Genomic DNA, 22779 nt, shown 5'->3' with positions numbered 1-22779 from the left:
AGTCCCCTTTCCCTCTCTCTCACGCCCCCTTCCCACTCCTCTGCTGCTGCTGCTGTGCGTCCCTGATAAGCCGGCCACCAAACCCCCAAGTCACTCCGGAGACAGCTACGTCCGGCTCTATTTCGGTCGCTTCCTCCTTGGGTCTTGGAGATAGAGCCCCAAGGTGGTGCCCCACTGAAGGACCCTGGTGTTCGGGGCATCATGACCCCCGTCTGGATCTTACTCCTTCTCCAGCTGCGACTCACCAGAGAGGAAGGTAAAAAACTGCTTTTTATTGTCCACCCCAGAGGCGGCTGCATCTCAGTGCCCGGTGAGGGGTCCCTGTGTAAACAGCCGCTCCACCCCAGAGGCGGCTGCATCTCAGCGCCCGGTGAGGGGGCCCTGTGTAAACAGCCGCCCCACCCCAGAGGCGGCTGCATCTCAGCGCCCGGTGAGGGGGCCCTGTGTAAACAGCCGCCCCACCCCAGAGGCGGCTGCATCTCAGCGCCCGGTGAGGGGGCCCTGTGTAAACAGCCGCCCCACCCCAGAGGCGGCTGCATCTCAGCGCCCGGTGAGGGGTCCCTGTGTAAACAGCCGCCCCACCCCAGAGGCGGCTGCATCTCAGCGCCCGGTGAGGGGGCCCTGTGTAAACAGCCGCCCCACCCCAGAGGCGGCTGCATCTCAGCGCCCGGTGAGGGGTCCCTGTGTAAACAGCCGCCCCACCCCAGAGGTGGCTGCATCTCAGCGCCCGGTGAGGGGTCCCTGTGTAAACAGCCGCCCCACCCCAGAGGCGGCTGCATCTCAGCGCCCGGTGAGGGGGCCCTGTGTAAACAGCCGCCCCACCCCAGAGGCGGCTGCATCTCAGCGCCCGGTGAGGGGTCCCTGTGTAAACAGCCGCCCCACCCCAGAGGTGGCTGCATCTCAGCGCCCGGTGAGGGGTCCCTGTGTAAACAGCCGCCCCACCCCAGAGGCGGCTGCATCTCAGTGACAGGAAATCTAACCCCTGTGACTCCCCCTCTCCCGCAGATGTCTACATCCAGAAGGGGCAGGACCGGCTGTTCCCTTGTGGCCTGGGCGAGCGTCCCTCGGGCACGGAAGAGGTGACGTGGTCCTACAATATCGGTGATCCTGTGTCCTCGTCGGTGCTGTTATTCCGGGTCGCGGCGGGTCAGGCCCTGAAGAAGGAGGCAGTGGCCAGGGAGCGGCTCTCCGTGTTCCCCAACCACTCCCTGTACCTGCGGGGGGCTGAGGACGGGGACACGGGGACCTACTGGTGTTCGGCGCCGGGAGCCAACGGCCACACCTACCGCCTGTATGTTGTCACAGGTGGGTCGCGTCCGGCGACCCCTAGAGGGGACAGGCCCCTGCCCCATTCCCCACCCCCCTGAGCCAGCCAGTTCCTGCCCTGGGGCCGGGGGGAGCCGGCGCCCCCGAGAGGGGACAGGCCCCTGCCCCATTTCCTGCCCCCCTGAGCCAGCCAGTCCCTGCCCTGGGGCCGGGTGGGAGCCGGCGCCCCCTAGAGGGGACAGGCCCCTGCCCCATTCCCCGCCCCCGAGCCAGCCAGTCCCTGCCCTGGGGCTGGGTGGGAGCTGGTGCCCCCAAGAGGGGCCAGGCCCCTGCCCCATTTCCTGCCCCCCTGAGCCAGCCAGTCCCTGCCCTGGGGCCAGATGGGAGCCGGCGCCCCCGAGAGGGGACAGACCCCTGCCCCATTCCCCACCCCCTTGAGCCAGCCAGTCCCTGCCCTGGGGCTGGGTGGGAGCTGGCGCCCCCAAGAGGGGCCAGGCCCTGTGCCCCATTCCCTGCCCCCCTGAGCCAGCCACTCCCTGCCTGCCATGGGGCCAGGCCCCGTGCCCCATTGCCAAACGGTCCCCTGCAGGGACCCAGACGGTGCTGACGACCGGCCAGACCAACATGACCTGCCACCAGTTCTCCTGCGCGATCTGGGACCGGCAGGCGCTGACGGAGCCGGAGGTGACATGGTGGGTCGGCGAGCAGCGGGTGCAGAGCACCGGCGGGCAGCGGGCGCAGGACACCGGCGGGCAGGGCTGGCAGCTCGTCTTGTCGAGCTCGCGGGCGGCGCTGCTCCAGGCCTGCTGGAACAGGAGCGACCTGGGGGCCAGGAAGAAGAAAAGACGGGTCAAGTGTGAGCTGAACAGCTTGCAGGTCTCCTTCGACCTCCCTGGTAGGGACGGGGCCAGGACGCCGGGGTTCTCTGGGCAGGGACTGGGGGAGAGGGGGGTCTAGTGGTTAGAGCGGGGGGGGGAGGGGGCTGGGAGCCAGGACTCCTGGGTTCTCTCCCCAGCTCTGGGAGGGGAGTGGGGTTTAGTGGTTAGAGCAGGGGGGGCTGGGAGCCAGGACTCCTGGGGTCTCTCCCCAGCTCTGGGAGGGGAGGGGGGTTTAGTGGTTAGAGCAGGGGGGGCTGGGAGCCAGGACTCCTGGGTTCTCTCCCCAGCTCTGGGAGGGGAGTGGGGTTTAGTGGTTAGAGCAGGGGGGGCTGGGAGCCAGGACTCCTGGGGTCTCTCCCCAGCTCTGGGAGGGGAGGGGGGTTTAGTGGTTAGAGCAGGGGGGGCTGGGAGCCAGGACTCCTGGGTTCTCTCCCCAGCTCTGGTAGGGGAGTGGGGTTTAGTGGTTAGAGCAGGGGGGGCTGGAAGCCTGGACTCCTGGGTTCTGTTCCTCACTCACCCCTTGTGTTTTCCCTGGGCGCTAGGAGCAGTGAAGGACCCGCCCGCCCCCAACGTGGGGGGACCCGCCTGTAGCTCCGCCTGGATCCCGCTGGCCGTGTGCGCGGCGCTGGAGTTCCTGCTCCTCCTCGCCTTGGGGGCGGCGCTGTGGCGGCGAGAGCGGCCGGCCCAGAGGCAAGTACTGGCGGGGGGAGGGGAGTGGGGGCTGGTGGGTGAGAGCAGGGGGGCTGGGAGCCAGGACTCCTGGGTTCTCTGCCCGGCTCTGGGAGGGGAGGCTAGTGGTTAGAGCGGGGCGGGGGTGGGCACCAGGACTCCTGGGTCCCATCCCTGCGGCTCAGAAGGGAGGCCCCCTGCTCACTCGTCCCCCAATTCCCTCTCTGCAGGTCACACCTGGGCGACCCTCCCGCGCACACCCAGCCAGGTAGGTGCCCCACTGCGGATCTGTGGGGCCCGCTGGGGCGAGGGGCAGCAGCCAGCGTTCGCCCTGCCCCACTGTGGGGGGGGAGCAGGGCTGTGTCCGCCTTCACTCAAGGGCCTGGGCGGGGGGGGGGGGGGGGGAGGGATTTCTCTGCCCCCACCCCAGGAGCTGCCATCAGTTCTCATGCGGTTTCTCTCCTGTCTCCTGTTCCAGATCCTCCCGGACCCAAATCCCTGGCGCAGCTTTATGAGAACGTGGGGCTGGGATACGCAGGTGGGAGCCGGCGCCCCCTGGGGGGGACAGGCCCCTGCCCCATTCCCCGCCCCCCTGAGCCAGCCGGTCCCTGCCCTGGGGCCGGGGGGAGCCGGCGCCCCCTGGGGGGGACAGGCCCCCGCCCCATTCCCCGCCCCCCTGAGCCAGCCAGTCCCTGCCCTGGGGCCAGGTGGGAGCTGGCGCCCCCTGGGGGGGACAGGCCCCTGCCCCATTCCCCGCCCCCCTGAGCCAGCCAGTCCCTGCCCTGGGGCCAGGTGGGAGCCGGCGCCCCCTGGGGGGGACAGGCCCCCGCCCCATTCCCCGCCCCCCTGAGCCAGCCAGTCCCTGCCCTGGGGCCAGGTGGGAGCCGGCGCCCCCTGGGGGGGACAGGCCCCCGCCCCATTCCCCGCCCTCCTGAGCCAGCCAGTCCCCGCCCTGGGGCCAGATGGGAGCCAGCGCCCCCTAGAGGGGACAGACCCCTGCCCCGTTCCCCACCCCCCTGAGCCAGCCAGTCCCTGCCCTGGGGCCGGATGGGAGCTGGTGCCCCCTAGTGGGGACAGGCCCCTGCCCCATTCCCCACCCCCCTGAGCCAGCCAGTCCCTGCCCTGGGGCCTGATGGGAGCTGGTGCCCCCTAGAGGGGACAGACCCCTGCCCCGTTCCCCACCCCCCTGAGCCAGCCAGTCCCCGCCCTGGGGCCGGATGAGAGCTGGTGCCCCCTAGAGGGTACAGGCCCCTGCCCCATTCCCCACCCCCCTGAGCCAGCCAGTCCCTGCCCTGGGGCCGGATGGGAGCTGGTGCCCCCTAGTGGGGACAGGCCCCTGCCCCGTTCCCCACCCCCCTGAGCCAGCCAGTCCCTGCCCTGGGGCCGGATGGGAGCTGGTGCCCCCTAGTGGGGACAGACCCCTGCCCCGTTCCCCACCCCCCTGAGCCAGCCAGTCCCTGCCCTGGGGCCGGATGGGAGCTGGTGCCCCCTAGTGGGGACAGACCCCTGCCCCGTTCCCCACCCCCCTGAGCCAGCCCCGTTTCCGGGGTGACTGTGGGCTCCTGTCACCCCAGCAGGGGGCGCCGATCCTGCCCAGCTGTGATAGCCCCGTCGGCCCCTGTGGAGCGACCGCCGCCCCTCGAGGCCTGTGCCGGGGTCTGGGCGGGGCCAAGCCGCGTGTCAACACCCAGCGCCCCCCGCAGGGCGGGGTCGGAGGCTCCCCGCGCCACCAGGGGCTTTCCAAGGGGAAGAGGAACCCAGGCGTCCGGCCCCCCACCTTCCCCACCCCCAGGGGGGCTGGGGTGACAGATGGGGACGGGGCGGTTGCCGGGGGGGGGGGGGTTTGGAGCAGAGAATAAAGGAGAACAGAGCAGAGTTTGTGACGGGAGTGTGGGGCTGAGAGAGAGAACACACAACCACACACAGCCAACCACAGCCGCACAAACACAACCCGACGCGATCACAAATGCACACACACAACCACACACACGCCCACTCCCTACCAAAACCACACCCGCCCACCCACCCAAGCACAACTGCACGCACAGTCTCACAATCTCATACACACACACACAGAGAAAACCAGACACAGTAACAACCACACACATGCACACAATAACATAATCCCCACAGACCCTCCCTCCCCCACAGGAACAGACACAGACACAATAACACAGTTGTACACACAGAAAACCAGACACACACACACACAAAACCCATAACACAATCACACCCACAGGGAATCTCCCACAATAACACAATCACACACCACACAAACACACCCACAGAGAACATAAGAACATAAGAGCGGCCAGACTGCGTCAGACCAAAGGTCCATCCAGCCCCGTGTCCGACAGTGGCCAGTGCCAGGTGCCCCACAGGTGCCAGGTGTCCAATGACCCCCCCGTCGCCCATTCCCAGTTCCTGGCAAACAGAGGCCGGGGCCACCATCCCTGCCCGGCCTGGCTACTAGCCACCGATGGACCCGTCCTCCAGGAATCTCTCCAGCTCCCCTCTGAACCCCGTTCTAGTCGTGGCCTTCACAGCCCCCTCTGGCGAGGAGTCCCCCAGGTTAACAGTGCGTTGGGTGGACAAATACTGCCTTGTGTTTGTGTGAAACCTGCTGCCTGGTCCTTTCACGGGGTGTTCTGAGGGGTAAACATCCCTTCCGGATTCCCCGTCTCCACACCCGGCGGGATTGTACAGACTCCAGCCTCCCCCCAGTCGTGTCTCTGCCCAGCTGAAGAGTTTTAGTCCTCGCTCCCCGCACGGCAGCCGGCCCAGACCCCCCGGCAGGTCTGACCCTTTTCCAATCCCAATGGATCGTCGTGGCGACGGGGCGACCACGTGGCACCCAGGCCTCCAGGCGGGGGCGGCCCCGGGATTTATCTCGGGGCACCGTGAGATTTGCCGTCCTAGTCTCGCTCCCTTTCCTGGTGCTCCGCACCGCGCCGGTCGCTTTCCTGCCCCCGCTGCGCACGGGGCGGCTGAGCTCGGAGAACCCGGCCCGGCGACGCCGGGATCGGCCTGGAGCGGGAGCCGCGGTCAGCCCCCGCCGTGGTCTGTGTGCAGCTGGGAGTGTGTTTCCCCGGGCGTCACGTCGCGGTTCTCAACGTTGAATTTCACCTGCCGGTTGGTGGCCCAGTCCCCCAGTTCGGTGATTCCCTGTCGCTCTTCGCTCAACATAGTCACACGCACACAGAGAATCACACACACAGACACACACACACACACGCAGAGAATCACACACACACAGAGACACACACACACACACAGAATCACACACACACACACACACACACAGAGATCACACACACACACACACAGAAACGCACATTTACACAATAACACCCCCCCCACCGTAACTACCCAGCTACATACAACACAATTACACACACACTTACACCGCTAGACCCAATCACACCCACACAACCCCCCCCGCACCTGTGACAGACACAGCAACAGAACACAACTGCACTGTGCCCTGCTCCGCACACACACACTGTGCACGCCCCCACACACAACTACACTGCGCCCTGCCCCCCCGACGCCCCTAGGGGGCTGCGGATCAGGAACAAAGTCACAACCACTGGCGATCGGCGCCAAGACAGGATTTATTCTGGATGCGTTTCAGGAGAACAGATACACACCACACACAACACAACCTCACTGTGTCCTGGTGCACAATTTCACAGCACACCCAGCACAGATTCCCTGGTACACAGGCACACAGTGTCTCCGCGCCTGGCTCCACAATCTCAGCCCCACCACCCAGCCCCACCTGCCGCCGAGCTCCCAGCCTGTCTGCTCACGCCCGGCTCCGGGCGCTAACCCGTGTGCAGCACGGGGAATTTCTGTTCCCCCGACACACGCCCAGTGCGAACAACACAACAACCGAGCTCTGAGTCACGGCCCAGCCACAGGCCTTGTGTGTCCCAGCTCCGACCCACAGGGGATTTCAGAGAGCTGGGGGGAGCCCAGGGCTGGGCTGGCAGGGGCTGCGGGTCGGGAGTGAGGGGCACCAGCAGGGCTGGGTGGGGACAGGACCGGGGTACCAGGGGGCTGCAGGTCGGGAGTGAGGGGCACCGGCAGAACTGGGTGGGGACAGGACCGGGGTACCAGGGGGCTGCAGGTCGGGAGTGAGGGGCACCGGCAGAGCTGGGTGGGGACAGGACCGGGGTAGCAGGGGGCTGCGGGTCAGGAGTGAGGGGCACTGGCAGAGCTGTGGGGGGCAGGTCGGGAGTGAGGGGCACCGGCAGGGCTGGGGGGGCAGGTCGGGAGTGAGGGGCACCAGCAGGGCTGGGTGGGGACAGGACCGGGGTACCAGGGGGCTGCAGGTCGGGAGTGAGGGGCACCGGCAGAGCTGTGGGGGGCAGGTCGGGAGTGAGGGGCACCGGCAGGGCTGGGGGGGGACAGGACCGGGGTACCAGGGGGCTGCAGGTTGGGAGTGAGGGGCACCGGCAGGGCTGGGGGGGGACAGGACCGGGGTAACGGGGCTGCGGTCGGGAAGAAAGTCACAGCCTCCAGCGCTCGGAGCGAGACAGGATTTATTCTGGACGCGTTTCAGGACATGAGCAGAGAAAGCTGCGGCGCTGATCCTGCTCGCGCCAGCAGGGGGCAGCACCAAGCTGCTGTGCCAGTGTGTGGGGTCAATACAACACTCCCGCCCCCCCAGCCCCTGCCCAAGCTCTGTGGGCATCGGGATGAAGAGCAGAGCCCCCCCCATTGCCCCGACACCAGCCCTGCAGCCGGGCGAAGACGTGGGGCCAGGTGCGGGCGGGGCTGGCGCGGAAGGCAGTGAACATCTGGCGCCAGATGTCTGTAGTGCCAGTGAGCATGAGAGATGCAGCCAATGGCAACAATTGGGGCCAGATGTTTGGGGCGGGGGGGAGGCAGAGGGAGGAATGCAGAGGCCTGGACAGCTGGAGCCAGAGCGTCTGACCTCAGCTGCAGCCCCTGTGGATCCCACCTCTGCCACCAATGGGGCACTGCCAACTGCGGCGAGGGGGCTCAAGGCAGGGGATGGTGCCGCAGCACCTGGTTCTTAAAGGTGCATTTGTCCGCAGGCCGCAGCTCCCTCATTGACAGTCCCGTGTCATCGGGAGCCAGCGGGGACAGGTGGGGAAATCAGCTGCTCGCCTGTTTTTTTTTGGGGGGGGGGTATACAAAACTGGCAGCGTGCCAGCTGGGGCGGGTTTGGGGGCTGGAGGCTGCAGCAATCAGTAGCTTATCAGACCGAGAGTGAGACTTGGCAAGAAGAAACAGAACCAAAGAGTGAAAACGTTCGGGGGGCCACCACGAAAGAAAGGGGGATCCATTTTCCTTCTCCGGACAGACCCCAAGGGTCTTGCCCCCTCGTCCCCGGGTTATAATGATTGAAGACGACCAAGAAAAGGCCAAAGATCGGGTCTCACCTCTGGCTAACAAGCGCCCCTTTAAGAAGAAAAGGGGCGGGGCTATTTAAAGGCAAGGCCAGGCTGGATTTTTTTTGCCCCCCCAACAGAAATGATTTCCTCTTGCCTCCCGGCTTGCGGAGCAGGGATTAGAGGCCCCGGGCGAGCCAGGCCCCCAGCACGGCCAGGCCTGCGGCCAGGGAGAGCTGGGCCCCGGCGCCCGCAGCCGAGTTGCAGAATTCGCCATTGCAGCACTCGTAGGAGGTGCTGTAGGTGATGCCGGCGAAGGTCGAGTTGTCGTTGGTGTGGCATTTCCCCTTGTCAACGCAGTTCTTCTTCATGATCAGCTTGTGGCCGGCTGGGGGCAGAGAGCGAGAGAGAGGGAATGAGAGACCGACAAATGGAGAGGGAGAGAAAATGAGGGAACGAGACAGAGAGAAATGCAGAGGGCCGGAGAACGAGGGGACACGAGAGAAGCGGAAGAGGAGAGAGGACAAGGAACCGGAAGAGGGAGCTGGCAAGGAGGGAGGGGTGTTACCTGCACGGCCCCGGATGGTGGCGCAGAGCTGGTTGTCCTGGCAGGTGACGGTGGTGGTGTGGCAGGGGATGCCAAATATGGTGAAGTCGCATTTCAGGCACTGCAGGGCCGCTCCTGGGAACAGAGAGAGGACGGGTGAGACCAAGTCTCTCTCCTTTTGGGGCTTTCGGGGAGGGCGCAATGACCAGATTCACTAGCATTGGTGGCAGAAGTGGGATGGATATTTAGTTCTGCCCCTTTAAAAACAGCTCGAATCTGGAATTCACACGCATCCTGAGCTTGGTGCTCCAGTGACTTTCACCCAGCACACAGGGGTTACACAAAAACACTGAGACGCACAACAACACAGTTGTATAGACACAGACAACACCCAAGCGCAATGCTGCACACCACACAAACACTGGACTAGCCTTACAAAGCGATGCACACACACACACACACACACACAAAACATTGGAAGCGGCACAGGTACACACAACAGACATCCAAAACATGACACAAACACACAAAATCCACAGCTGTAAACCAACCACAAAGGCACCTGCAAAAACACACCGAGAAGGCCACACCCACATAACACAAATGTGGGCCCGTAACCCCCCCCCAGCACACACAAAACAGAAGGGCCCACAAACACGGGCACGCCAAACAGGGCGTCACACACACAAACCCGTGGGGACGCGCCGCAGAGAACCGGGGCGGCACACACGCCACAAAGCTGGGTGGACGCACAAGGACAACAGCACACAAAACGCATCCGTGAAAAGCTAGGCGGGTTTTGGCAAACGAGATTTCAAACCACGGGAAAAAACAACCCAGCCTGGAAAATTGGACTCAAGGCCAAACCAAATCCAAATGCCTTCCCCGTGTGTCAGGCGGGCGTGTGGCCGCTGCCCAGCAATTCCCTCGCCCACTGGGCTCTGGGTCCCCCCGGCTCCGGCCAGCGCCCTGCCTGAGCCGGCCGAGGGCGAGACACCTCCCAGCTGCCCCCTTGGCCGGGAAATGGGGGGGGGGGGAAGCCGGGCTGGGGCTGGCGCCGATCCGCGGAGCAGAGCTTCGTGTGCCCCCCGGACTGGCGAGGAAGCAGGAAAACAGCCCCCCCCCCCGACCCATTTCCAAACTGTAGGATGAAGAAAGGGAGTCGTCTGCTGGAAAAGAACCCAGGAGTCCAGGCTTCCAGCCCCCTCCCCTCCCTGGTTTAACCACTACACCCCACCCCACTGCTAGAGCCGGGGAGAGAACTCAGGGGTCCAGGCTCCCCGCCCCCCCCATGATCTAACCACTAGACCCCCACTCCTCTCCCAGAGCCATGGAGAGAACCCAGGAGTCCTGGATCCCAGCTCCCTCTGCTCTAACCACTAACCCCCACTGCCCTCCCAGAGCTGGGAGAGAACCCAGGAGTCCTGGCTCCCAGCTCCCTCTGCTCTAACCACTAGCCCCCACTCCCCTCCCAGAGCTGGGAGAGAACCCAGGAGTCCTGGATCCCAGCTCCCTCTGCTCTAACCACTAGCCCCCACTCCCCTCCCAGAGCTGGGAGAGAACCCAGGAGTCCTGGCTCCCAGCCCCTCCCTACTCTAAGCCACCAGCCTCCACTCCCCTCCCAGAGCTGGGAGAGGACCCAGGAGTCCTGACTCCCAGCTCCCTCTGCTCTAACCAGTAGATCCCACTCCCCTCCCAGAGCATGGAGAGAACCCAGGAGTCCTGGCTCCCAGCCTGCCCCCCCACCCAAATCCTACTAAACTCCCCCTCCTGGGAGTGCAACATCCAGGTGGGTGGGACAGTTTTTAAAGGCAGGTTTAATCGGGGTTGCGGGTGAGTCTGTTGGGCGGGGCATGACCTGGGGGGGGGAATAGAAAATAGGGGGTGCAGTTTCCCACAGAAAATGCGAGTGTGCGTGTGTGTGTGTGTGTGTGGGGGGGGTTCTGGCTACATCCCGGGGCCTCAGGAAAAGCCATGAGTTTGGGGGACCATCTGCCAGCGAGGGGGGGCTGGGAAGTGGGCAGACTTGGGGGCTAGCAGGAAAGTCGGGGGTGGGGTGGGGTGCTCCCAGCTCCAGATTGGTGGCAGCGGTGGGGTGAATCTTTGCCAATTTGCCACCAGACAGCAGAGGTGTAAGCCCTAAAACCCGCGAGCCCCTCTGAGCCCCATGGCCGGGGGGACACTTAGGGGGTTGAACCGCAGGCCCAAAGGGGGAGAGGGCCTCCCCATTTCCGAACAGCACTGTTCAGAGCCACTCCCGCCCCACTCTCCCCAATTTGGTTTGTTGAGTGGCAAAATTTCCCCCCAGGGCTCGGAAGGGAACCTGGCAAAGACGGCGGGTCCCGGGAGATTTTCCTAGGGGGGGAGAGGGAGTTGGGGGGGGGGTTGTGTGGGGCAGGGCTGGGGCTTACCGATCCCGACAAAGCTCAGCACGGCCAGGCACAGAAGGAGGACTTTGCCCATGGTCGTCGAGGGGGTGGAAGATCAGACAGTCCTTGGGCTGGGCGGTCGGAGGAGAGTCAGTCGGGTTGTGATCTGTGCCGTTATATATATACACATTGGCACCAACACACACACACACACATGGGTGTGGCAGGGGCCTGGTGCCAGGGACAGCTGCAAAGGGGGGCAGGCCACATGATCGCCGAGGGGTATAAAAATAGGCAGCCGGTTAGTGAGTCAGAGAGAGACGGCAATGCAAGGAGACTAGGTGTAAACACGCAAACACACAACCCAGCTACACACACACACAGAGACATGCCCCATCTACATGCCAACTACATCCACCCAGCTACACACACACCAGCTACACCCTCCAGTTACACACACACACACACACAGACACTGAGACATGCCCCATCTACATGCCAACTACATCCACCCAGCTACACACACACAAAACCCAGTTACACACCCACAAACACCCTAGCTACACACAGACACACCCACCACCCCAGCTACACCCCCCAGCTACAACCCAGCCACACACACACACATGCCCCAGCTACGACCCAACTACACACACACAGAGTAACCGGTAGAAAGACACAAACAGGGATAAATAGGTAAACAAATAGAGAAACACACCCACACTGACAACTGACTCCCAGCTCTGGGAGGGGAGTGGGGTCTAGTGGTTAGAGCAGGGAGGGCAGGAGCCAGGACTCCTGGGTTCTCTCCCAGCTCTGGGAGGGGAGTGGGGTCTAGTGGATAGAGCAGGGGGGGCTGGGAGCCAGGACTCCTGGGTTCTCTCCCCGGCTCTGGGAGGGGTCTGGGGGCTAGTGGCTGAAGCATGGCGGAGGGGAGCCATGATGTCACAGGTGGGAGGAGCCGGACCCCCATGAGGTCACAGCCACAATGACATCATCGTGGGCACCATGTGAGAGGTCAGGAGGTGGGGGAGGTCCCCGCCCTGATGAAACACAAGGCATCATGGGACACACGGTGTCAGCGCCATGGCAATGCCGACGAGATCATACGTCATGGGAGGTCAGCTCAAGGGGGTGATCAGCCACATGGGGTCAGAGCCATGGCAACACCCAGGGGGGTCAGAGGTCACACAGCCAAAGAGTTCAAAGGCCAAGTGGGGTCACAGGACACATGAGGTCAAGGAGGTCATGGGCTACATGAGGTCATCACTATGGCAACCGTATGGTGCTCATCGTAGCCAGGTTAACACCATGGCGACACTCAAGAGGTCGCAGGTCCCCACCGTGGCAACGCCAGAGAGGTCATAGGTCATGGAACTCCATGTGGGTCATAAGGCACCTGGCAGCATCGCCACGACAACAACATGGGGATGACCGGCCATCTCCATGGCAACACTGGGGGTACCAGGGGCCTGTGGGTCGGGAGTGAGGGGCACCGGCAGTGCTGGAGGTGTGGGGGGCAGCGCTGGGGGGTACCAGGGGGCTGTGGGTCGGGAGTGAGGGGCACCGGCAGAGCTGGGGGTGTGGGGGGCAGAGCTGGGGGGTACCAGGGGGCTGCGGGTCGGGAGTGAGGGGCACCGGCAGAGCTGGGGGTGTGGGGGGCAGAGCTGGGGGGTACCAGGGGGCTGCGGGTCGGGAGTGAGGGGCACCGGCAGAGCTGGGGGGAACCCGGGGATTGCGGGTCGGGAGTGAGAGGCACCGGCAGAGCTGGGGGTGTGGGGGGCAGAGCTGGGGGGTACCAGGGGGCTGCACGACTGGAGTGACCGGAAACGCAAGATCTTGGGGTGTGGGGGGCAGAGCTGGGGGGTACCAGGGGGCTGCGGGTCGGGAGTGAGGGGCACCGGCAGAGCTGGGGGTGTGGGGGGCAGAGCTGGGGGGTACCAGGGGGCTGCGGGTCGGGAGTGAGGGGCACCGGCAGAGCTGGGGGTGTGGGGGGCAGAGCGGGGGGGTACCAGGGGGCTGCGGGTCGGGAGTGAGGGGCACCGGCAGAGCTGGGGGTGTGGGGGGCAGAGCTGGGGGGTACCAGGGGGCTGCGGGTCGGGAGTGAGGGGCAGCGGCAGAGCTGGGGGCGTGGGGGGCAGAGCTGGGGGGGTACCAGGGGGCTGCGGGTCGGGAGTGAGGGGCACCGGCAGAGCTGGGGGCGTGGGGGGCAGAGCTGGGGGGTACCAGGGGGCGGCGGGTCGGGAGTGAGGGGCACCGGCAGAGCTGGGGGCGTGGGGGGCAGAGCTGGGGGGGTACCAGGGGGCTGCGGGTCGGGAGTGAGGGGCACCGGCAGAGCTGGGGGCGTGGGGGGGCAGAGCTGGGGGGGTACCAGGGGGCTGCGGGTCGGGAGTGAGGGGCACCGGCGGAGCTGGGGGCATGGGGGGGCAGAGCTGGGGGCGTACCAGGGGGCTGTGGGGTCTCTCCCACGTGCATGTGACAGGCCGGCCGGCACCGGGTTTCCCAGGCTGCGATGAGCCACCCGCGGTTCCCCCCCCGCCCCCGGCCAGGCGAAACCAGCACAGGATCAGTCATAGCCACTTCCCTTGTGTCATCCCCCTGCCCCGCCCCAGCCGACACACCCAGACCAGACTCAGCGAGGCGGGGGGGGGAGATCTGTGGAGGACGGGCTCCCCCCTCCCCTCCCTGAGCTGCATAGAACCCAGGAGTCCGGGCTCCCAGCCCCCTCTGTGCTAAGCCACTAGATCCCACTGCTGTCCCACATTAGAACTAGAACCCAGGAGCTGCAATACAAGGTATGTTTTGGGCTTGTGCCCTCGAGGGGACAGGCCCCTGCCCCATTCCCTGCCCCCCTGAGCCAGCCAGTCCCTGCCCTGGGGCCAAGGGGAGCTGGCGCCCCCTAGAGGGGACAGGCCCTGGGCCCCATGCCCCACCCCCCTGAGCCAGCCAGTCCCTGCCCTGGGGCTGGGTGGGAGCCAGCGCCCCCCAGAGGGGACAGGCCCCTGCCCCATTCCCCGCCCCCCTGACCCAGCCAGTCCCTGCCCTGGGGCTGGGTGGGAACCAGCACCCCCTAGAGGGGATAGGCCCCTGCCCCATTCCCCACCCCCTAAGCTAGCCAGTCCCTGCCCTGGGGCCGGATGGGAGCCAGCACCCCCTAGAGGGGACAGGCCTCTTCCCCATTCCCTGCTCCCCGATGCCTATGGCTGAAGGATCTCTAGGATCTGCCCCCCACCCCATTGCATGGACAGACAGGACCTCATTTTCCATTCCCCCGGGCCAACCTGGCCTTGGATATTCGCCCTCACTTCACCTTAACTCCGCCCATCATGCACAGCTCCCCGCGGCCCTGCTCCCGGCGGGAGAGACTCCGAGGGACCCCGCCCAGCTCCGCCGTGACTCCTGGAGCTCGGAGTCATCCTCCGAGTGCAGGACGAGCACTGTGTCTCCTCCAGCAGACCCCTGCACCCGTAGGACGGCGTTGGGAACGACGCGTCCAAGGCTGATCGGCCGCTTCCTGGGACGAAATCCACGGCAGCGAGCTGGTCTCTCTCCCCCAACAGCCTCAACCTTTGAGCTGGAGGAGCGACTCCATTAGCCGGCAGCAGTAGAAGGCGTTCTAGAGCACCCACTGTTCTAGAGCATGCACGCTGTCCCCTAAGAGTGGGTCAGGGTGAGGAGAAATAGCGGGATTTCCCAGAAAGCACAATGTGGCCGGGGGGGGGGGGGAGAAAGGCTTCCCCATTCTAGAACACTGGATGTCTGAAGATTGTAAGTTCTAGAGCAATAGTTCTCAACCTTTTTAATATCTGGGACCTGCTTGCTGCCTTCCGACACGGTGTCAGGGAAATCCCAGGGAGCACCACCGGTCCATGGGTGGTCAGTGAGAAATGCTGTTCTAGAGTTCCCGGGGGAGAGGAACATCATGGGTTCTAGACCCCCAGGAACAGAACATCCCAATGTCTCGAGTCTCTGTTCTAGAGCACAGACAACCAATGGGTTCTAGAGTGTCTAGAGCTGGGGTATGTGGAATTTTTTGCTCCAGAACGCATTACCCGAAGGTGCATGGCTTCTAGAGCTCTAGGCTGCCCATTCTGGGTTCTAGAGTGACTATCCTCTAGATCCCACTCCCCTCCCAGAGCCAGGATAGAACCCAGGAGTCCTGGATGCGGAACTCAGAAAACGCTGGTTGTTCTAGAGGGTGCAGCTTGGAGAGTCCGAGATCTAGAGCACCACAGTTTCTGGAAAAAAATGCTTTCTGAATTCTCAAACGTCGTGTTTTGATGTCCGAGTGTCAGGGACTCGAACCCCGACGGCGAGGTTCTTTGTCTGACCGCAGAGAGACAGGCAACACCAGCAAGGTCCGATCAAAAGCTCTTTATTGACAAGTGCACGCACCAATAGAGAGCAGCTCGGCACCAGAGAGAACCAGCCCCCCCTTTACAGCTTAGTATCAGCCTATACAGACAGTTCCATCACGTCATGGATCATTCACTGGAGCAACCCCCCCCCCCTTTTCTAACAACTAGAAACTAGACACCTTTAATAGACACGCATGCCTAGTCCCCTATGTCTACAGCATTAGATTGTTGTTAATATTTTAACAAGCACCAAAAGTTAGGAATGTAGGGGAGTTAAAAACACACCGAAAACCAAACCAGGGAGTGAGAGTGAGGACGCTGGGAGGCTGGGATTTTTATTAGTTTTTTAAACGAACTGTTTCTAACCCAGCACAGCTGGTACCATGCCAGGAATCCAGCCCCTCACTTATCTCACTTTTTCCCAGCGCTTTGTGAGACGTGCTGCTGCTCAGTATTTTTTCACTCCGGGATTACCCAGAAGCCCTTGTTAGCCTGACTTCAGTCAGGTTGGCATAACTGGTTTTGTGCTACATCTTTATTCAGACCTAACACGAGAAGGGCGGGGATCCACCGAGAATCACTGAATTCCAGAACCCAAGGATCCCTGCCGCCTCCAAACCCAGGACACTGGAGAGATGAAGGGTCTGGGTTCCAGAACCCTCGATTTCCCAGAGGAGTCAGAGCTCTAGACTGTCCCCGTCCAGAAATGCCCCATGAACCCCGGAGCCTGTTCTGGTTTCCCTGCATTCTAGGAAACGTAACGCTCTAACGGCAACATGGCTGGTCCACCCCAGCCAGTCAGACCCTCAAAACCTCTGCCAGCTGCCCAAGGTCACCGGGGGTTCTGGGCCGTAGAACAGAAGTGTTCTGGATCCTCCCGCGTCCCGGAAAGGCCCGTTTCCTGGTGCTCCTAGAGCTCTGCAGTGGTCCCTCACTTCACCTAACTAACTATGGCTCCACAGCCGCCTGGCTGGGGGTGAGCCCACAAAACAGTCCAGGCCTTCTGGACACAAAGAGGGGGTTTAGCTGCGACCCCAGGGTTGAGGTCAGTGAAGGGGGTAGAGGGACCCGGGCCCACCCTACTCCACTGGGTCCCAGCCAAGGCCCCTAACAATGGCGGATGGGTTCACCGCTGGGGATCACACCTGGACTCACTCTCCGGCCACAGAACCGGATTGACGTCTGCGTGACGGGCTGGATCACAGAAACTCCCCTGGGAGCTGCCACCCGATGTGCCCAGACTACCTCTGCCCCTGTCTTCCCTGCCAGCTGGGGGCCCAGCACCCCGTCTTGCTGAGCCAGACATGCCCGTCTGCTCCAGCACAGACCCAGGGTCTGAATTACCTGCTCCAAAGCTGCAGGTTACCTGAAAGCAGCTCACAGACGTGTGCTCGTCTCTAACACCCAGTGGGGTCTAAACCCGACTCAATCCGGTTTACCCGGTATAAAGCTCATACGGGGGAAACTCATCAACCGTTCGCCCTCTGGAACACGGACAGAGAGATGCACGGCTGTCTGCTCCCCCAGGTATTAACACAGACTCTGCGTTAATTAATGAGTAAAAAGTGATTTGATTAACTACAGAAAGGAGGATTTCAGTGGCTCCAAGTAGTGACAGACAGAACAAAGTAAGTGACCAAGTGAAATAAAACAAAACACTCAAATCTATGTCTAATCAAACTGAACAGAGAGAAGATCCTCACCAGTTCCAGAATGCTCCTTTTACAGGCTAATCTCCTTTCAGCCTGGGTCCAGCAATCACCCTCCCCCCCCCGCCCCCGTAGTTACTGTCCTTTGTTCCAGTTTCTTCCAAGTATCCTGGGGGCTGGAGAGGCTCCCTCTTTAGCCAGCTGAAGACCAAATGCAGGGGTCTCCCAGGGGTTTAAATAGACTTGTGGGTGGAGACCCCCTCCTCTGCCCTATGCAAAGTCCAGCTCCAAGATGGAGTTCTGGAGTCACCTGGGCAAGTCACATGTCCATGCATGACTCTCAGTTTTTACAGGTAGCAGCCATGGATCACATGCTCCTTTGAATGTCCTCAGGCAAACTTCTCATGTGCACTGGATCCTTCCAAGATCCATTGTCCTTTAAGTGTTTCTTGCTCGGGTGCTTAATCTGCACATTCCTTTCTGCAGGAACTGACCAAATGCTCGTTAAGGTTATTCAGAAACCAGCCAGTACCCAGCCACCATTCGTAACATTCATAACGTCGAATACAAAAGTGACACTCGCAGACAAATTGGATTAATACATTCAGTGGCTCAGAACCTGTCCGGGGATACGTCACGTGGCCCATGTAGCATAAACCACATTCTACGGGTATTTCCAGAAAGCCTGATGGGAGGTACCATCACAGTCTGGTTCCCCTGGGCTACTTCCTACCACAGCCTGGGCGCAGGGCTCTGTAGCCAAAGGTCCCCCATCTCCTCGGGGCTCTCGGCCACCGGCAGCCCCCACAGCTCCTGGGGCATTCGTGGGACGGCGGACCTGGCTGCTCCTTGGGATACTCATCCATCTCCTCTGACCGCAGGGCGCAGCTCCACTCGGGTGCCTGTCCAGGATCCTGCAAAGATCCCCGCTCCCTCCGCTGCTCCAGGCTCAACTGAGCTCTGGGGCTCTGGTTTTATACTTCCTGTCCTACCCCGGGACTTCCGGGGATTCGGCTCTGCCTACCGGGGGAATGTAGTGGGCCCTCGCTCTCCAGCTCAAAGGGAGGCCACTCCGCCCCGCTACAAGCACCCAGACCACCCAACGGTGTGATTTCTAATCGTCCCCTGTGGCTCAGGATTGCCTTCTTCCTTACTTCTAGAAAGTCTGGGTTCTAGGTGCTGCATCATTCTAGAGCACCCCTCTAGACTCTGTTCAGGCTTGGGGCTGGCTTCTTGCTGTATTCCAGAAAGACCAGGTTCGAGGGTTTTCCTCATTCCCGAGCACCTGCACTTCAAACGATGGGAGCGTCTGGAGCTGGCTTCGATTCTGGAATCCAGACGTATCAGGTTCCAGGGGTCCCCTCGTTCTAGAGCACCTGAATCACCCACTTGGCTAGCAGACGGGATTGGCTTCATTCTGGACGCCAGACAGACCGGGTTCTAGGTCTCTCATTCTAGAACACCCCTTACCTCCAATTCGGGTAGCAGCCACGGGTGGCTTCATTCTGGGATTCCAGAATGAAGAGCCACCTAGAACAGCCGTACTGGGGGCCGGGGGGGGGGGGTTAGCTTAGCTACAATCGAGGTGTTGCGGCTTCCCAGATTTCCCGGATTCCAGAATGGGCGGAGACGAGTGGGCTCCAGGCTCCCTTCGGCAGGCCAAGAAATCCAGGTGAGAGGGATCCCGGCCCCGGCAGCTTCCCAGCAACCCCCATCCCTCCGGAGAGAGGAATGTTGTGATAAAGAGACGGGAAACCTCTCCCAGTCAGAGAGCAAAAGCCCCACCGATGCCCAGACATGCTACAGGGCGAGGCACCGCCCTTGGCGCTCACCCAGCCGGGGCGGGCGGCTGGGGGAGAGATGCTGCAGAGAAAGTTCGGAGGAAGTTGTGGGGGGCGGCTGTTCGGAACCCCCACCCCCGGGGGGAAGGGACGTTATTGCCTAACAGCTCCCCCCACCCGCTGGGGAAGGAGTCGGGAAGCCAGACTGTGGGCCGAGGGGCATCACCTGCCCCCAAAGCGGAGACACCCCCCGACCTCGAGAGTCAGAGCTGGGCGCAGTCTCCGGGGCTGGTTCAGCCTCTGCTGAGACCTCCCGGGGATCCCAGGGAGGCGGGAATTACACCGGGGAGGGGGCGGAGGGGGGCTGGGGACTAACTAAAGACACTAGGTAAGTCAGCAGCACAGGTAAAAATAGAACCCAGGAGTCCTGGCTCCCAGCCCCCCCTGCTCTAACCACCAGTCCCCACTCCCCTCCCAGAGCTGGGGAGAGAACCCAGGAGTCCTGGCTCCCAGCCCCCCCTGCTCTGAGCCACCAGCCCCCACTCCCCTCCCAGAGCTGGGGAGAGAACCCAGGAGTCCTGGCTCCCAGCCCCCCTGCTCTAACCCACCAGCCCCCACTCCCCTCCCAGAGCTGGGGAGAGAACCCAGGAGTCCTGGCTCCCAGCTCCTCCTGCTCTAACCACTAGCCCCGGCTCCCCTCCCAGAGCTGGGGAGAGAACCCAAGAGTCCGGGCTCCCAGCCCCCCCTGCTCTAACCCCCCAGCCCCCGCTCCCCTCCCAGAGCCGGGGAGAGAACCCAGGAGTCCTGGCTCCCAGCCCCCCCTGCTCTAACCACCAGCCCCCATTCCCCTCCCAGAGCCGGAGAGAGAACCCAGGAGTCCTGGCTCCCAGCCCCCCCTGCTCTAACCACCAGCCCCCACTCCCCTCCCAGAGCCGGAGAGAGAACCCAGGAGTCCTGGCTCCCAGCCCCCACTGCTCTAACCACCAGCCCCCACTCCCCTCCCAGAGCCGGAGAGAGAACCCAGGAGTCCTGGCTCCCAGCCCCCCCTGCTCTAACCACCAGCCCCCACTCCCCTCCCAGAGCCGGAGAGAGAACCCAGGAGTCCTGGCTCCCAGTCCCCCTGCTCTGACCACTAGCCCCCACTCCCCTCCCAGAGCTGGGAGAAAACCCAGGAGTCCTGGCTCCCAGTCCCCCCTGCTCTAACCACTAGCCCCCACTCCCCTCCCAGAGCTGGGAGAGAACCCAGGAGTCCTGGCTCCCAGCCCCCCCTGCTCTAACCACCAGCCCCCACTCCCCTCCCAGAGCTGGGAGAGAACCCAGGAGTCCTGGCTCCCAGCCCCCCCTGCTCTAACCCACCAGCCCCCACTCCCCTCCCAGAGCTGGGGAGAGAACCCAGGAGTTCTGGCTCCCAGCCCCCCTGCTCTAACCACCAGCCCCCACTCCCCTCCCAGAGCCAGGGAGAGAACCCAGGAGTTCTGGCTCCCAGCCCCCCCTGCTCTAACCCCCCGGCCCCCACTCCCCTCCCAGAGCTGGGAGAGAACCCAGGAGTCCTGGCTCCCAGCCCCCCTGCTCTAACCCACCAGCCCCCACTCCCCTCCCAGAGCTGGGGAGAGAACCCAGGAGTCCTGGCTCCCAGCTCCTCCTGCTCTAACCACTAGCCCCGGCTCCCCTCCCAGAGCTGGGGAGAGAACCCAAGAGTCCGGGCTCCCAGCCCCCCCTGCTCTAACCCCCCAGCCCCCGCTCCCCTCCCAGAGCCGGGGAGAGAACCCAGGAGTCCTGGCTCCCAGCCCCCCCTGCTCTAACCACCAGCCCCCATTCCCCTCCCAGAGCCGGAGAGAGAACCCAGGAGTCCTGGCTCCCAGCCCCCCCTGCTCTAACCACCAGCCCCCACTCCCCTCCCAGAGCCGGAGAGAGAACCCAGGAGTGCTGGCTCCCAGCCCCCACTGCTCTAACCACCAGCCCCCACTCCCCTCCCAGAGCTGGAGAGAGAACCCAGGAGTCCTGGCTCCCAGCCCCCCCTGCTCTAACGACCAGCCCCCACTCCCCTCCCAGAGCCGGAGAGAGAACCCAGGAGTCCTGGCTCCCAGCCCCCCCTGCTCTAACCACCAGCCCCCACTCCCCTCCCAGAGCCGGAGAGAGAACCCAGGAGTCCTGGCTCCCAGCCCCCCCTGCTCTAACCACCAGCCCCCACTCCCCTCCCAGAGCTGGGGAGAGAACCCAGGAGTCCTGGCTCCCAGTCCCCCTGCTCTGACCACTAGCCCCCACTCCCCTCCCAGAGCTGTGAGAGAACCCAGGAGTCCTGGCTCCCAGCCCCCCTGCTCTAACCACTAGCCCCCACTCCCCTCCCAGAGCTGGGAGAGAACCCAGGAGTCCTGGCTCCCAGCCCCCCCTTCTCTAACCACTAGCCCCCACTCCCCTCCCAGAGCTGGGAGAGAACCCAGGAGTCCTGGCTCCCAGCCCCCCTGCTCTAACCACTAGCCCCCACTCCCCTCCCAGAGCTGGGAGAGAACCCAGGAGTCCTGGCTCCCAGCCCCCCGTGCTCTAACCACCAGCCCCCACTCCCCTCCCAGAGCTGCGAGAGAGAACCCAGGAGTCCTGGCTCCCAGCCCCCCGTGCTCTAACCACCAGCCCCCACTCCCCTCCCAGAGCTGCGAGAGAGAACCCAGGAACACTAAACATATGAAGATGTCAGATTCTGTTTGGTCCTTGCCACTCCGAGAACCAGTGCACACCCCTGTCCCATGTCAGCGACCCCCTTCACCCCCAGCCCCACCGGTGCCCCTCACTCCCAACCCGCAGCCCCTGCTAGCCCAGCCCTGGGCTCCCCGCAGCCCTGCCGGTGCCCCTCACTCCCGACCCGCAGCCCCTGACAGCCCAGCCCTGCCCCCACCAGCTCTGCCGGTGCCCCTCACTCCCGACCCGCAGCCTGCCAGCCCAGCCCTGCCCCCCCCAGCCCTGCCGGTGCCCCTCACTCCCGACCCGCAGCCCCTACCAGCCCAGCCCTGCCCCCCCGCCAGCCCTGCCGGTGCCCCTCACTCCCGACCCGCAGCCCCTGCCAGCCCAGCCCCGGGATCGCTATTCCTGCACCTCCAGCCTGAAGCCCCCAAATCCTCTCCTGCAGCGCCCCCTGCTGGCCCAGGCTTTCTTCTCCCAGCGCCGGAGAGAGTTTAAACAAACGCTTGTTTTAGGGACTGATTTCAGGGTGCGGGGGGGGGGGGGCGGGGGGCTTGTTTCTTCACAGCAGGGAAAGGTCCCAGGTTTTCTATTCTGCAGCCGGGTGGTGCTTTGCTTTCGCCATTTAGCCAGGTGTAAACACTGGAAAAAAACCAGTCCTGCCACTTGTAATTCACGGCCCGTTCCATGACCTGGTGCTCCAGGGTCCGAAACCCAGACACTGCCCAGGACTCTTGGGCTGAGAACAGCCAGTCAGACACGTGGCCGTTAAAAACATGTTATAAATGCTGGACCTGGGGGTGCAGCCCCCCCCCCCCCCCGGCGTCACCATCTCCCGGGCCAGCACCGCCGCTGCAGGAGCTCCAGTGCGATTCCTGGAGATCTTTCTAATGCGTCGTGAAAGAAATGGGCCGATGATGGGTTTTAACTGGTCGTTCACCACCAACATACATGAGCTGATGCTAAACTGCAGGGAGGGAGATGAACATTTAAAACTTTGTCAGGGGGGAAGCAGCATTAGACTAAAGCGTGCGCATTCGTTAACACATGAAGGGGGAGAATGAAATTAACGATGGCTCAGAAGTAGCGGAGGTACCAAACTCTTAGAAAGTCACGGCATGATTAACTGATGGACGTTAGCGGCACGGAGCTAGACATGAATGTATTTTGGTAGCCAAATCTTACAAATTCCTCAGACTGGCTTGGGTTGACGTGCGCAGCTCGTG

General features: G+C 63.3%; 2 protein-coding genes across 2 annotated transcripts; one reads left to right on the top strand and one right to left on the bottom strand.

Annotated features, from left to right (window-relative positions):
* The first annotated feature begins 201 nt into the window (after window positions 1-201).
* On the top strand, window positions 202-4582 carry LOC123345826 (lymphocyte antigen 6 complex locus protein G6f-like). Its single transcript, XM_044982883.1, has 7 exons — window positions 202-256; window positions 1006-1305; window positions 1856-2161; window positions 2687-2834; window positions 3044-3081; window positions 3292-3351; window positions 4388-4582. Exons 1-7 carry the CDS (start codon window positions 202-204, stop codon window positions 4414-4416), a joined length of 936 nt encoding a protein of 311 aa, XP_044838818.1. The 3' UTR covers window positions 4417-4582.
* A 3252-nt stretch (window positions 4583-7834) lies between these two features.
* On the bottom strand, window positions 7835-11442 carry LOC123345599 (protein Bouncer-like). Its single transcript, XM_044982584.1, has 3 exons — window positions 11135-11442; window positions 8745-8858; window positions 7835-8564 (listed from the first exon to the last, which is right to left on the bottom strand). The coding sequence occupies exons 1-3, from the start codon at window positions 11184-11186 to the stop codon at window positions 8356-8358; spliced, it is 375 nt and encodes a 124-aa protein (XP_044838519.1). The 5' UTR covers window positions 11187-11442; the 3' UTR covers window positions 7835-8355.
* Window positions 11443-22779: the final 11337 nt, after the last annotated feature.

Source organism: Mauremys mutica, chromosome 12 (genome assembly GCF_020497125.1).
Source record: "Mauremys mutica isolate MM-2020 ecotype Southern chromosome 12, ASM2049712v1, whole genome shotgun sequence".
NCBI classification, from domain to species: domain Eukaryota; kingdom Metazoa; phylum Chordata; order Testudines; family Geoemydidae; genus Mauremys; species Mauremys mutica.
This window is presented reverse-complemented; position numbering and strand designations above follow the sequence as displayed.